The sequence below is a fragment of the Zonotrichia albicollis genome, chromosome 16 (genome assembly GCF_047830755.1).
Source record: "Zonotrichia albicollis isolate bZonAlb1 chromosome 16, bZonAlb1.hap1, whole genome shotgun sequence".
Lineage (NCBI taxonomy): Eukaryota > Metazoa > Chordata > Aves > Passeriformes > Passerellidae > Zonotrichia > Zonotrichia albicollis.
The window spans coordinates 13948526-13964056 of NC_133834.1; the positions used below are offsets into that span (position 1 = coordinate 13948526).

At 42.3% G+C, this 15531-nt stretch overlaps 1 protein-coding gene across 5 annotated transcripts in view; it reads right to left on the reverse strand.

The window, feature by feature from the left end:
- CREBBP (CREB binding lysine acetyltransferase) overlaps nt 1-15531 on the reverse strand; it is a 99220-nt gene that overhangs the window by 23945 nt on the left and 59744 nt on the right. For 2 of the 5 annotated variants that reach the window (XM_074552957.1, XM_074552954.1), the window contains 11 exons: nt 14982-15099; nt 12318-12510; nt 12161-12214; nt 10859-10983; nt 10128-10316; nt 8291-8710; nt 7500-7679; nt 7086-7272; nt 3169-3287; nt 2735-2974; nt 1804-1892 (listed from right to left, as the gene is read on the reverse strand). In XM_074552957.1, coding sequence (XP_074409058.1) covers nt 1804-1892; nt 2735-2974; nt 3169-3287; nt 7086-7272; nt 7500-7679; nt 8291-8710; nt 10128-10316; nt 10859-10983; nt 12161-12214; nt 12318-12510; nt 14982-15099 — 1914 coding nt within the window. The remainder of the gene's footprint in view (nt 1-1803; nt 1893-2734; nt 2975-3168; nt 3288-7085; nt 7273-7499; nt 7680-8290; nt 8711-10127; nt 10317-10858; nt 10984-12160; nt 12215-12317; nt 12511-14981; nt 15100-15531) is intronic. The other 3 variants (XM_074552956.1, XM_074552955.1, XM_074552958.1) reach the window with 3 other exon arrangements.

Here is a 15531-nt window from a genome sequence, read left to right on the forward strand (position 1 = left end):
TGTCTAAATATTCTCAGTTGTAATTTAGTCATGTGATACTCTGGACTTTAAGTGCATATTTTATAGTTTTGTCAATTTTGCCTGCTCTGTACATGGAAAATTCAAGAACATTTGACCAACTAAAGGTCTGCTGGAAGCATGGAATTTGTTTTTCACTTGATTACTTGTTTAAGAACATTGAAGATCACTGTCCCAGGAAATTTGAGTGGTTTAGAGCTGATGAAAAGGGGCTTTCTATGCAAAATGGACTATTATTTAACAATATGGTGATTATCTTTAGAAATACCTTTTTGAAAGCCTTAATCATTCATCACTGCATTTAGTGGGCCTGAAACAGAAAACCTCACACTCCTCCTGAACTCAACCCTACCCCAAACCACAAACTCTTACCCCTTTCTCAAGACAACTGGATGAGCAGAAAAATATGACTTAAATGGACTCTCCTGTTTATAATGGGCAGAAAAGGGGAATTTTACAGCCCCCAGTGCAGAGGAACCCTCTGCTCCACTCACCCTGGACCAACCTTGCCTTCCTTGGAATAATCCAAATGATTTAACACAAACTTAAACTGGGAAGGCATTTTGAAAGAAGAACGAGCCCTTCTTCTATTCAATCTCAAGTTACTATTCTTTCCAAATACAGAATGCACAACATGAAAAGTATTTTAAATTTTACCAGCATTTAAGGGTATGGGTTATTTTCCCCCAATGCCAGTACTGAAGTGTCTCTTTAAATACATTTTAATTGTTTTATTTCTCTTTAGCCTGACTTTTCAGAGTCCAGAGTGGCTGTATAAAATCTTTTATGAGAGCTCATGAATTTATTCCTGCCTGTCAATACTTTCTGCCTCTCAAAGGCCACCCAAGGCCCCCCACACGAGGTGGATGACACATTTCCCTCTCCCATATTGTGCTGCTCCAGAGTGGGGCCCAACAGGCTGAGAGCTTCTCAAGAGCATGTTTGGAGAGAAGGGATGGCCCAAAAATGAAATACAAGTGCTGCAAGTCTGAATTGGTTCTGTGACTTCACAGCTGGCAAGGTTTAGAGGCTGCCAAGCAATTCATAACTTCCTTTTCCCTATTTAAAACAAAGCTTTTGTCTCAGCCCATTTTTATTGTGTATTTTATTTGAGGAGGAAGACACACATCATCTAAGAAATCAAAATTAAAGCCAAGTTTTGAGTTTGCTTTGCGATTTTAACACTGGCGATTTAAGCATTAAATGGAAAATTAATCTAACAATTGTTTATTAATAATAATAGAAATACCACATCCTAATATTAATTTAAAAATGAGAGAAATTTGAATTTTCACAGCTTTTCATGGAGTCTCTGGGTAGTTTTTAATGCTATTTCCAAGCTAATTTAAATATAATGAAGCACAGACTAGGAAGGGGAAACATAAATCTTGCAATCAATCACTGCACCCTTTACTTGGCAAATTCTGGCACTAACTTGTAAAGAAACCTGTATATTTTCACAATTCTCCTAGAACAAGGTAACAGATTTCCCAGTGCCTTTCTGCAGTCCTGCTCCTAATTTGAGGGCAAACATGGACAACTTGACCTGCACAGAAGCATTTCATGGGGCAAGCCCTGAGGAACAGAGTGCCTCACACTGCAGCACAGAGAAACAAAGAGTCACCTGCAAAAGGACAGCGGGGAAAGACAACAAAACAACTTCTGCCTGACTTGGCTGACAAAGGGAAGGAAGAGTTAAAGATCCTCCTCATCCTCTGCATGTGCAGAGAGCTCTAAAGAGATTTGAATTCCTGAAAAAGGGCAATCCTGGGTGCAGGGCCTTACCTGTTCTGGTAGCTGTAGTAGGCAGCGTCCCGGGGAATGGTGCACAGCTGCTTGCCATAGCAGCACAAGGTCTGGGGAGAGAACTCATACTGCAAAACAAGGGAGAAAAGCAGCTTCACCATGGGAGATTTTGTTCAGCAGGGGTCTGCAAAGCAAACTGATGCTTGTGGGTATCAGAGGACACTGCCACAGCCATCCAGCCATTGTGAATTTACCAGCACTGCCCTCTCAATCTGGTGACAATCATCAACTCTAAAAGCAGCTGGCCCCTTTCACCTCTGCTTTATGGACATGGGAAACCAGGGAATTATTTTAATATTACTTATACCTAAAGAAGGTGTCCTCTGAGGGAGAAAACCACAACAATAATAACAGAAGGGCAGAGCTGCTATTTTTGAAAGCCTTAATCATTCATCACTGCATTTAGTGGGCCTGAAACAGAAAACCTCACACTCCTCCTGAACTCAACCCTACCCCAAACCACAACCCCTTACCCCTTTCTCAAGGCAACTGGATGAGCAGAAAAATATGACTTAAATGGACTCTCCTGTTTATAATGGGCAGAAAAGGGGAATTTTACAGCCCCCAGTGCAGAGGAACCCTCTGCTCCACTCACCCTGGACTTCTTGCTAGTGACCAATCTTGCCTTCCATGGAATAATCCAAACTGGGAAGGCACTTTTGAAAGAAGAACGAGCCCTTCTTCTACTCAATCTGAAGTTACTATTCTTTCCAAATACAGAATGCACAACATGAAAAGTATTTTAAATTTTACCTTTTTAGCTCTGAACATATTTATAACAAAACCAAACTTCCTACAACCCTTCCATTCAGCATTTCTACTTCAAAAACAAAGTCCCCAAGCTGAAGCTTTGTGTGCTGACTGCAGCTGGGCTGTTGGGAAGAACTCCCTGGGACACTGGGACACCCACCTTGCGCCCACAGCAGTAGCCCAGGGACTGCATGACTGGGTCAATCTCCTGCTCAAACACCTCTGCCAGCTTAGTGCAAAACTTGTAGACCCTGGAAGTCTTGCGGTTGTAGAGCCAGGCATTGTTGAACATCAGCCACACATCATCCACGTACTGCCAGGGCTCCTGGTACTGCCCTGTGTCCAGCTTGCGCTTGATGGTGGACAGATCCATGGGATTCTTCACAATGTCAAAATAATCCTGGAAAAACACCAAAAAACCCGATTTTTTAAAGGTGAAAAACATGAATTTTTTCAATTTTTTTAGGTTTTTCAAGATGATGAAAAAAGGGAAAATGTTTACCCGAGCAAAGATAAAATAGGAGAATATTTAAAAATAAATAAATAAATAAAATTAGGAGAATATTTTTATAGGGTTTTTTAATGCCAACTCACCGGAATCCCTAGGAGCTGGGGATCCACAGGCTGTCTGAAGGGAAGGGACTCTGGGTCCTGCCTGTACAAAGCCTCCAGGGTGGGCATGAGAGCCTGGCGCAGCTCCTCGGGCTTGAAAACTGGAAATGGAAGTCAGAAAGGTTAGAAAACTGCCCTCCTTGTTTCCTACTCTCTTGATTCCCCTAAAAAATCCCCAAAGAAATACATTAAGTAAAACTCTGCAAAGGGTTTTCCTGATCAGAGGTAAAAACCTCACTTCCAAGAGGCAAACACAGCCTTGGATTCACTCAGATCACAGCAGAGATATTCCCAAAATAGGGATATGGGAACAACTCTAGCCCATGATCATACATATTCTGTAGCATTAAAAAAACCCTCAAAACTTACAAAGAATCCAATTAAATCAATTGTTTCAACATGAATGAATCTTTTCTCCTCAAAGGAGAGACTGAGCATAATTTTGCCTCCCTCCTTTCTAACCTTGCTTGCTATTTCCAAGCCAAGATTCCTCCAGCAAAACCCACTGCAGAGGGCAGGGGTGACCAGATGTCCTGAGAGCTGGCACAGGAATTCTCCTGGCCACGGTGTGCAAACAGTCCTGCTCTGATGGATCCTTAATTGATTTGGAAAGTGTTAATAATTTCAGATTTCTATGCCACCACTTGGCAACAGTGGCATGGCAACAGCCATGATTCTTTCAGGAGTGGCTGACAAGGACAAAAAAAGGCAATACATTTTCTGAAAAATAATGATAACTTGGAGAGCTCTTTGAACATCTCTGCAGTGTAATTACATTTATTTCCTTAGGAACAGTGTCTTTAAATAGGGAAGAATGCCTATCATTGAGGAAAAAAGACAACTAAGGAAAGCAGGATGGCATCTAATATTTATCTACCTGGATGAAATGAGAACAATACCAATAAAATGGAGCAATTAATTCTGCTAAAAGCACTTGAATCAACAGGGCTCAGTGACCCCTTTGAGGCTGATCATTGCTTTTCTCACTCAAATGGTATTTTGGTATGATACAAATTGCTTTTTGGGACATCTAGATCAAAATCCATGATTTTAAAGAGTACACACAAAAAAAGGGAGGACAAATTAAGCTGACACTACTCCACTGGTTGTATGATCACTTCAGCTGTTGCCACAATCTCACTCCCAACAAAATGGCAATTCTCTTCCATATTTATCAATCCCATACATGCAGGCACTTTTCCCTACTAAAGACTTCCAAAGTTTTATAAACAAGTCTTGCACATTATATTATGGGATCCTCAAGAACAGAAATAAATAATAAATTCCATTAATGAGGAACAGCATTCCCTACTGCTCTGATTCAGGTAGTTCATAAAGTGATAATGTGAATTAGTTCATTTAATGAAATGTAAAGGTCAAAAAGTACCTTTTAATAATCTATTGTGACTACCTGCTTGACACTGCTTTTAGAATTTTCTCCTATAATAACACAGCACTAAGCTACAGAATCCTTCACAGTAAATCCAACCTTATTTTAAACTCAAACTACAGAGACCCAGCTTGACTTTTGCCAAGTTCCTTAAAGCCTAATTATCTTTGCTGATAAAGTTTATAACCCACTTTCATTTTGAAGTTTGAAAAAAAATCAAAATGAAAATCCCGTTGTTATTTCGATTTATTACTAAAACCATACAGAAACATTGCCTTCATCTTCAGCTGCTCTGCCTCTAAGGACTATGACTAATACCAGCACATTTGATCATAGCATCTCCCTGTACATGGATTTTACAAGGAAGTTTTGTTTTTCCCACTCTCCTTTTCCCAAAATTAAATGCTCTCAGTTCTCCTCCAGTAGCTTGAAGACCTTTGCAAGGAGCTGGCATCCAGTTATCCCATTTTGTCTTGGATGTGTGGGTGGTAAAAAGAAAATGGGATCTTTGCCTGACTCACGATGACGTATAACCCACCAAAGAACAGTACAATGCTACCTTTTTAAGTTTTCTGCCTTTTTCAAACAAAGGCAAGTCTGCTTATGATTACTAAGGAGAAAATTCATAAAGGAAGATAAGACATTTTCAAAATTACAAGGACAGCACACACAAATACACCTCAAACCCAAGCTCCTGCAAGTTTTCCATTATGCCTTACAAAGAAGTGAAGAAATCAGTAAAACTCATCCTCAAGGTCAAACTAAAGGTGCCACCTCCAAGGAGACAGGAGCTGCCCAAATGAGTATTACAGTGGGTTTTTGAGACTGCAAGGCAAGGAACCATGACCTTCCTTTCTTGCTCACATTAGATTTGCAAAAAAAGGCAAAAAAAGGCTCTGCTTGCTAAATTACAGCACACAGTGCCCTCAGTGCCTGCTATGTCCCAGCTTACTGTGGGATTGCCCTCAGGAATGTGCCTGCATGGGAAGGAGGAAGAATTCCCAATACTTCTGTAACCCATGCAAAACTCCTGATCAGTCTCTTCAGTAGTTTTAAAACATCACCTATCCCTTCAGCACACTTGGCAGTAATTACTCTCCAATACCTCTTGGTTTATTCAGCATTTTAATACCAAAGCTCCATTAACATTGAACAAACTCCTTGGTGAGAAAATGCCACCCTTTAAACTCATGTCTGTGGTTGTACCTGCCCACACAGCACGTGCTTGGCACTACACAGTTACTGGGTGACAAAGCTTCCAGGATAAAATTGTGTCACCAAAGGAGGAATTGGAATATGTGGTGACCCAGCCTGAACTGCCTCTGCAGGAACCTTCCCTGTGCAAGCACATTCCTACCAGGCAGCAGTGACTCCTTCCACTGGGAATATCACTGGCTCAGAAATGCTAATAAGCTTTTTTTTTTCCACTCCCTGTGTTACATTTGGGTTGGAAAAGGCTCTGCCAGTTGGTTCTGCAGTGGGCTCTCGTTTGGGTGCCCCATTCTGCTGCCAGCTGAAAACACCAATCTGCAGGGAAAGGTGTTTTATACTGATTTATTACAGAAAGGTTATGCTTAGTAACAAAATGTAACCCAAAGCACATCAAGGAGATGTAGATTTTTTAGACATTTGCAGCATGTTGAAAGCTTCCCTTTGGTTGAAAACTAAAACTTAACCACAGAAAACACCACCTCAATAAAGTAGATGCCAAAAAACAGAGGTCTCAAAACTGCAAAGGTTTTTGAGCCTGAAAACTTATCTTGCAGCCTGCCACAAAGCCTGCACTGCAAGCAGGGAAATATATTTCTGCTTTAATAATCTTATTTATTTCTTACTAACACAAGGCACCCAAACATTTATATAACCTGCAGCACCATGAAGTTCCCTTGAGTGCAGATGCAGTCACACCTCAATCTGTGCTGACACTGCAGCTTAACTTAAGAGACTGCTGAGCAAATGAACACTACACTGAAAACTTTCAAGTCCTGAAAACACAGGACTCTAAAATAAATGTTAAGCCTCTTGCAGCAGTCCAGCCTAGGAGAAACACAGGCTCAGGAGAGGTCAAGTGCCCGATTCTCAGAAAAGTGATGACAAAACTCAGGATAAAGGTGGTGTGTGCAGCCTCTTCACAGGAGAAGAAAAGCAATGGATATCCTTGGTTACTGAAAGCACTCTTATCTGCACTGAGCTCTTCTCAAAGAGCACCAAGATGTACCAGGAGGGATTTATGTATTTAATTCCTCCAGCAATCACTGCCTTACTGCCCTGGCCCTTTTGGGCAGGCAGTGCTGAGATCAAGGGCACAGTGACTTGCTTTTCTCACCTGATTCTTGGAACATTAAAGGAATGCTACTTTCAAAATTAAGTTACAGAGTATTGATCTCCCAGAGCTCCACGTGCTGGAAACACAAGTGTAAAACAAACCTCCCAGCAGGAGCTGAGACTGTGGAAAACAAATGTTAGTGAAAGCAAAGCACACAGGGGAACCCAGTGCTCACACACGTACTTTTCTTGCGGGGCTGAGATGGTGATGTGGATTGTGAAGTGGTTCCATTAGTGCCACTCTCCTCTTCCTCCTTAGCCTCAGTTTTAATTTCAGGCTTCTTTTCTTCAATCTCCATTGGCTCCTGCTTCAGTTCCGTTCCATCTGTTTCCTCTTTTATTTGTGAAGTTCCTTGTAAATCCTCCTCCACCTTAAGAAAGGATGCAACAAGAGGTACTGTTACATCTACAACCCAAACTTCAGCCATCAAAATATTAGTTTGAGACTGTTGAAGCACTTTCCATCCATGGCTTTCCTCAGGAGTTACTTTGCAGTAACGACCCTCCTCTCGCCCCTTAGCTCACCGAGTCAGACACATCATTAAGTGCTTTTATATCTACCACTGCTTGCAGTTAAGCTGTAGAGAATCTCATTTACCTCAGTCTTAGCTTCCACTTGTGTCTCACTAGTCTCTGGCTCAGTTTCTTCAGTTTTAACTTCTGATTTGCTTTCTAGCATTGGTGCATCTGGTCCTAGTTGCTGGGAATTCGTATCAGCACTAGCAACTGAGGCAGGGGTGGGGACCCTGTTATCAATACTAGCTGCTGCCTGGGATAGCTGTTGTAAAAACAGTACAAAAGAAAGACACTGCATATATAGAAATATTTTCCTTTACTAAAAATGAACAGCACAAAAGAGACATGAGATGATATTCTACAACAGTGCAGAACATGGATACAGGTCACTGTAGCCAAGTTTTGATATTACACATTTAATAACTCTGCTTTACAGAGGAGAAGCCAAGGAAAAATTCTGCCCCAAAAAGGCTTCTTTTACAGAGAAAACACCTGCCCAGTAAAACACTGTACATTCCTTGAAACGTGCATTTGCCCTGGCTGTATCTTAAAAGGAAAAAATCTATGCAAATCTTAAGATCAGAAAATATTCTGATTATGGCCAAACAGAGCATTAGGCCTTGTTACACCTCATCTTTCTGCACACTGCTGCCAATTTTACTTTGAGCAGTCCGGCCATTCAACCCCCCCTCCTTCACACAATGCTGAGAACATCTGAACACACACATTTAACACACCTCTAAGCAACCCCCTGGTCTAAGGCAGAAGCTGGTATGCACAGCTATGGGCTCTACACATTGAGGACATGGTGCTACAGACAGGGACACTCGTGGCACGTCACGACACAAGGCCCAGGGGCTGGCTGGTACTTACTGGAGTGCCGGGTGGCTGTGCCTGCACAGATGTTGGCTGCTGCTGGGCTGGCTGTGGGGTTGGCACAGACTGGGGCTGGGCAGGGGTCTGTGGCTGCGGTGTCACCTGCGCCTGGGCCGCAGTCTGCCCCGTGGGGGTGCTCTGGCTCTGCGTGGCCGTGGGCACAGAGCCCGGCGTCGGGGTCGGAGTTTGTCCCGAGGACGAGACCGGCGTGGATGGCTGGGTGGGCGCTGCTGGCTGGGGAGGAGTCATTCCCGGGGGCGTGGGGTGCTGCATCGGGGCCATCCCGGCCGCAGAGGACACCGGGGGCGTGCCCTGGTGCAGGGGGGGCTGGCTCACCGCGGGACACGGCAGCTGCCCGCCCTGCGGCCCCAGCATGTTCATGGAGTTGGGAAGAGCAGCACTGGGAACCTGCCCCTGCTGGCGAGAGACAGAGAGTCTTACAGAGCCTGCAATCACATTTATCCCTTCAATCACAGCCCTGAAGCCCTCTCTGACAGGATGCTGTCAGTGCAAGCAGATCAGCCACCAAGGCTGCTGCTGCAAGTGACTGCTCTGATTTCTGTCATCGCTGCCATCAGCGCTCAAGGACCTTTCTCCCAGACCCAGTTGTGCCATGCATGTCCTGCATTAATTCCACTGCCACAGAGAGGGAATCCTCCCAATGCCAGTAACACAGAAACCCACAGGCAGCCTCTAAATCGTGCCATTAGCTGGGCAAAGGTCAGCCTTTGACACAAAATGGTTTGGAGCAAATACCCATTTTTAGGCCAGGACTCTGATGCAGCTCTTCTTTAGAGGGCAGGTCAACACACTTAATGCTGGAGTTGCACAGAGCAAGACTTAAGAAGAATCTTTTTGTTTTCTCTTTAATTCTAATCAAACTGCTCAAGATGCTTCAGAAAACCTGGGATTTGTTTTTCAGAGCAGCAACAATAAAGTACTCTGGATTACTTAAACCTTTAAGTGATACATTTTACTGAAGACTGCATCAGATGACTGGTGATAAAAAAGAATACTCCATCCTCAAATGTAACTGTTACTCTTAGAAATACAAATCAGTTAATTTCCTGCAGATGAGGCTTCAAATTTAAAACACAATTCTATATCGTCTTTACAGAGGCAGTTTTACAGAAGTAAATGCATTGGGAAAAAACCATTCACCACAAAGGCAGTCAAACAACTGAGCCAGGGGCCCATGAAACTGTAGATATTCCAATCCTGAGCATATTCCAAACTTGGCTTGACAGAGCCCTTCATAACCTGATCTAAGTCATCTCTCAGAACTCTGGAGGTTTTAACTAGCCTAAATTACTTGGGCTCTGACTTAAACAACAAGCCTTTCCCTCTGGAAAAGCAGATACTTTGGCCATAAGCACAACAGCTATTTCACTGACCACTACTGCAACAGAAAAATGTTACAGGAAAAATCCAACTATTTTTTCTCCAGAAGCAAAGAAGTTAAACCAAATTTTAGAAGATCTTGCCCAATCACTTCATTATAATTTTACATTTAAAGTTAGCTACTTCGGTCCACACAGAGACCAAACATATGTTCATAGGCATCCCATAAACTGATTTCTGATATTTCCCCTAAAAATCTCCTCAGCATGCATTTTTAAGGGATTTAAATCAGGACTTGCAGGGCGTTGCGCCCCCATTAACAGATGTCGATAAGTTATGTAAGAGCTTCTGAAGAAGGCAGATGTAACCCAGGGTCCCCCAAAATTGGGGTGACTACATCAAAAAATGGATATAGAAATACAAATAAACAAATAAGTAAATAAATCACAGCAAAATAATAAATAGCAAATAAATCTTAGAGAATCCATCTCACCTGTGCCACCCCGGCCTGGGCTGTTGACTGACCCATGCCCACATTGTTCACATTCATAGCTCCAGTGGATGCTGGGAACTGATTTTGGGGCAGGAATTGGTTCTGGGTAGGAGCCTGACCCATCATGTTGTTGGAATGAGCTCCCATCATGTTCTGTGGCTGAGGCATTCGGGAAGGAGACATTGCCATCTGAAAATTAACACCCAGATGAACTAATTACCATATAGTGCTACGGAGCAGGACAAAGGAAAAATACACTGAAGGAAAAATACACTGAAAACAATCAAAAGATAGGAAAAAAATAAAAAGGAAAATTGGCTTAATTACACTAACTGGAAGTGGGCATATGCCCATAACTTCAGCATTTGCTCCACAGCATTCACTATTTTTAACAGGTAACATTCAGAGTGCTAACTCTGTTTTGTTCCCTGGGTTGACAGAGAGAATCCAGGCAAACTAAAAATATTTTTGTTTTTCTAAAGAATAAAAACATGTTTTCATGTGGGAACAAAGAAGGTTTGTATACTGCAAAGACAGTAGATGCTCTTCCCCAGATTGCTGGGGATTACTGCACCTGTGGCACGGGCGGTGTTTTTGGAACAAGTAAATATTGCAAACAAACACCTCGATAAAGGCCTGTCCCACTTGCTGCATTCCCATGAAAGGATGGCACAGTTTGCAGCAGTGCCAGGGGCTGAGGGGTGGCTGGGGTGGGCAGGGTGGGTACGAACCGCGGGCACGGCGCCCATGTTGTTCATCTGCACCGGGTGGTTCATCGGAGACGCCGCCCGCGGTCCCAGCGGCGCTTGGGGCATCTGTACATTCCCTATGGACATGGGGTTAAACTGATTCATTCCTGCAAATGCACCCCCAAAACAACTCATTAGGAACAAGTCAGCACAACTGATGGATCTATATTCTACTAGAAAATTAACAGTTATTGTGATTGCAATTCGACCGCCCTGCGTTTTGTCTTTTGGTTACTTGACTTAACAGACAAATCAGGATGCAAGACATGTTTAGAACAATTAATGAAATACAATTTTTGGTGCCTTAAAAAAAAAAATTAAATGCAAAATATGAAGAGTAGATGCTGCATGATCTGCAGAGACAAGATGCTATTTATAAATAATACCTTAGGATGGTTTCTTAAAATCAGACATTTGCTTTGAAACAGCAATGTCTTATTCAGACATGAAATAAGGTTGTCTTATTCAACCTGAAATGGTTGAAGTAAATATGATAAAATTACATATGGGATGTATGAAGGCAACTCCAAGCCTCAAATCAGGACAAAAGTTGGCAAAATGCTTTAACAGGGGTTGTGCTTTTCCTACAAAACATCGAATCCCTCCAAAAAAATTGTCTAAAGCTGTAATTATGGAGCTATACTTGTTATCAACTTGTTCTCCTATTCAAATGAATTTTAAAATTATTTCCCAAGGACATTTCAACAGAAATTTTGACTTAGTACTAACTCTGAACCAAGAAATAAAATAGCTGAGGACACTTTTTTGAAGGAAGTTGAAGCACCTAAAAGAAATGGGTGTGTTTTTTGGGAAAAAACCACCCATGAGCTCACAGCAGCCTCAGTGAGTAATAACAAGTGTTGTGAACAAGCTCCCAGGCTTTTTTAGATGCACTTTCCAGCAGAAACCAAGAAAGGCTATCATTAGTTACACAGATGTTAGGACTAATGTGCTGTGTTTCCAGCTACAGGTGTATTTTTGGCTAATTAACTGATGAAAACATGCCAACATCCTTCTCCCTTTACAGTGTTTTAAATGAGATTATCCACAGTATTCTTGCTTGAGCTGTCCTCTCTTTGGAAGCACTGAATTAATTCCCAATCCCCAGCCAAGTGCTGGATCCATATTGTTAGCACTGCACTGACACAGAGCAATGCTGGAAAAAAAGGCAGCTCCTGTAGTTCCTCCCTCCCAACACCAAAAAACCCCACCATAAGATCACCTTTCCACCCCCAACAATTATTTTGAAACCCACCAATTGCAATTAGAGAGGAAAACAGATACCTTGAGAAACCTGCATACGACTGATAGGCACGGTTGGCATGGACATAGGCCCATCTGCAACACAGCACAACAAAGGTCAGCAAAACCAGTTCTAAACACAACCTGAGGGTTTGCTGGAGTCCAAGGACTCCTGAGAAGCAGCTCCAGCAGCACTTACTGGGTGGCCTGACGGGCTGTGCCTGGCCCATGGCAGCAGCCACCTGGGGGATCCCTGGGGGCTGGGGCCCGGGGGTCTGTAAGGCTGCTTGGTTCCCCAGCATCCCTTGTTTATGGAGACGAGATCTCCTCTTCTCCTCTAGCTCCTTTTGTATCTTATAGATCTTCTCTGCTAATAAATGATAGTATTCATCCTAAAAGGGGAAAACAGAGAGGAATCAGCAGCAGCAAAACTCATTCAGTCTACTTAAATACTATCATCTGGTTTTGGGTTGGGTTTTTTTTGGTTTTTGTTTTTTAATGTATACACCTGCCTAATTGAAAAAGAAATATTTATTTTCAGAATGCTGTAAATTAAGACAGCCTTTTCTGCTTTAATGCAGAACAGGGAAAAAAAGAAACTTCCAGAAATTACACTTATTTATGGCTACCCTGCATGCCTACTCTGAGTAAATTAGCAGGCAAAGGAGAAGGCTGGAGGTTCTCTGTTGCTTCAGCAAAACCCAGGAAGCTGTGATTATTTTCTAGGTGTTAATGATTTTTAAATGTTATTTTCATAATGAACATTTCCACTAATTCACAGACAAAAGAAAAAGATATTCCCAACACAGTGTTACACTGAATAAACTTTCAGGAGACAGATGTTAAACACAGATCAATTTTTACATAAAGAAAAGAGCTGCTCTTTTCCTAAAGAGTCTATCAACAATCATGGCAAGGGATAAACAAAACCAGACAAAACCTCAAAGGAATGGAGAAAATTCAGTGAAAAATAGTTCACATGCAGAGACAGTAAACACTGTATCTGTACAAGATGAAAAATCCATTTTACTCAACCCACACTGACAACAGATCCAATAAGACAGCCACAGTGCACACCTCATTGACAATTTTGCTTGTCAAGAATTGCTGGACACACATCTGCCAAGTGATTATGCACCTGTTAAAGGCAAAAAACCCCACAAACCCTCAAGGCTACATTTTATTTGTGGGGCCACCATGCTCTTAGAACCCAGGGTCACACAGCGCACAGAATTTGTTATTGCAGCAGGATTTAATTAATTTCTGAAAATTTAATATGAGATAGGTATTCCTCAGTAGCCTTGGTAAGGAAGTCCAGTCATGCAATATAAAGCTTTGTTTTTCAGGTCACTTCTCTCCTCAGAGTTTCTCAAAAATCAGCACAGACACTTTCTGCTGTCCAGTTTAAAAGCCTTACAGCCCCTCCCCTGCTCAAATCACTTCAGTTGTAAGCTCCTATTTGTAAATTTAATATTGTGCTGCTTTCCCACTGCAAAGCCTGTGTTCACAAGGAGCACACACTGCTAGAACAGCACTAAACTCCTTACAATAATGCCTCTCACTAATATGTTTTTCAGTGTCAAAGTAGAACAGGAGCTCCTCAAAAGGAAGGATGAAATTCCTCACGGCATCGTTAACACATTCTGAATTGCTGCCTTCTTCCAAGTGTGCTGCTTGGAGCCAAATACATTAGATAAATTCCAATAACAGAAACTTCTGGCCAGGAGGCTCTGACAGCTGTTTTGAGGGGTGAGGAAAAGACACTTCTGGGTGTTTGTCTGTCAGAAGGCATTTCATTTTACAATCAGGAGTTTGCTATGCTCATCCTTACTGAGAAGGCATTTAGACAGCCAGGTGTGACCATGAAATCCTCCTTTTATCTAAAATTGGTCTCTAAAGCTGCCAGGGTAACCAAGGCTGAGCACACCCAAGCCTTCCTTGTAAACAACCTCGTGGTAGCTACAAGGAGGATACAACTGAGCAGCACTGTAAGAATGGTCACTGCCCCTCTGCCTCTAGGAAATAAAACCTGCATTTCCATCTCCAGCTCTTCTGGCAGATGGGCTGAGAGAGGCAGAAATGTCTGACTGGATCATCTGATTATCACCTGAAATGCCACTAACTGCTTGCTTTAGATGCTCCTCCCTTGTTTAAGAAAGGATCTCAAGTTTCTGATCAGGTAGGATCTTGCTGGCTGTTACTACTGGCACTAATATTGTTGTCTTTTCCCAATGAAAACTCCCAGGGAGTGGCTCCTTTAGGGTAGAATTACCACCATCTCATATTCTCAGCCTGTCAATCAGCAGGGCTTTGCTCCCTTCAAGTAAGAGAGATTTGAGCTGACATCTCTGGGCAGACAGAGCAAAAATTGTGAACTACAACAGGAATTCTGGTTTTTTTCCTATCCACAAAGAAGCCAAACTGACTTCTTATGTCTTAGCCCAAGCACTCCTGGTGCTGCAGAGTAGAGAAGAATTAATTCCATCAGTACAGGTGGAAGGTAAGCAGTGGAACAGCACTGGGTCCTAGAGAAAACCTCCAGTGGTAAAGAGGCATTAAGAAAAATTTAGGACTACTGCTTACACAGACTGCCAAAAAGGGAGGAAGTCAGTAAGGGAAACATCAAGAACTGCAAGCTGTGCTCCAAGCTTCTTGCATTTCAGAAGAATGCAAGTAGGGATGGAGATGGTGTCTAGAGCTGAATTAGCTTAAAGTGACATAAATCACATGGCTTGGGACTATACAAACACTGTCACAGACAGAAAACACGACTTTCCTCATGAAGGGAGCAGTGGGGTTTTCTTTACACTTCTAAGATTTGTGATACTACTGCTCTTTGCCATGTTGGACTGAAGCCACATACCCTACTATTAGCAGATTCATACATATCTCCTTCCACTTTCCTGGCATAAGCCACCAGGTTCTCCATGCGGCGATCCTTCAGTGCTGCTGGATCAGGAGTGGGGAAGATGGCTTGGACACTGCAAGGACAGAGCAGAAATAACAGAAAAAGATCTTCAGAAAAAAACCCCAAAATCAGTATACAGTTTTATGATAATCACCCTGGATGTTTTCTTACAGACCACATATATAAAAGCATATCAAAATGGTTTAAAAAATTAGTATTTTACTATTTCTCACAAGATTAAAACAAATCAAATGATGAAAATAAAGTGAGGCTTAACAGTCTGGAGTCTCAATAACTGTTCAGCACAGCAGAGCAAATTTACTAGCAACAGAAACTTATTTCATACCCACTCCTTAATGAGCACAAAGAGCAAACTGAAGAGGAGGATTAAAGCTAACAACTCATCCTGAATGCCCAGCACCTGAGAACCACTACTGATAACTTTCTTTTCAGCTTAATAGCACAACTAGTGTATTGAAATTCTTTAAAAACATTGAGAAAAAGG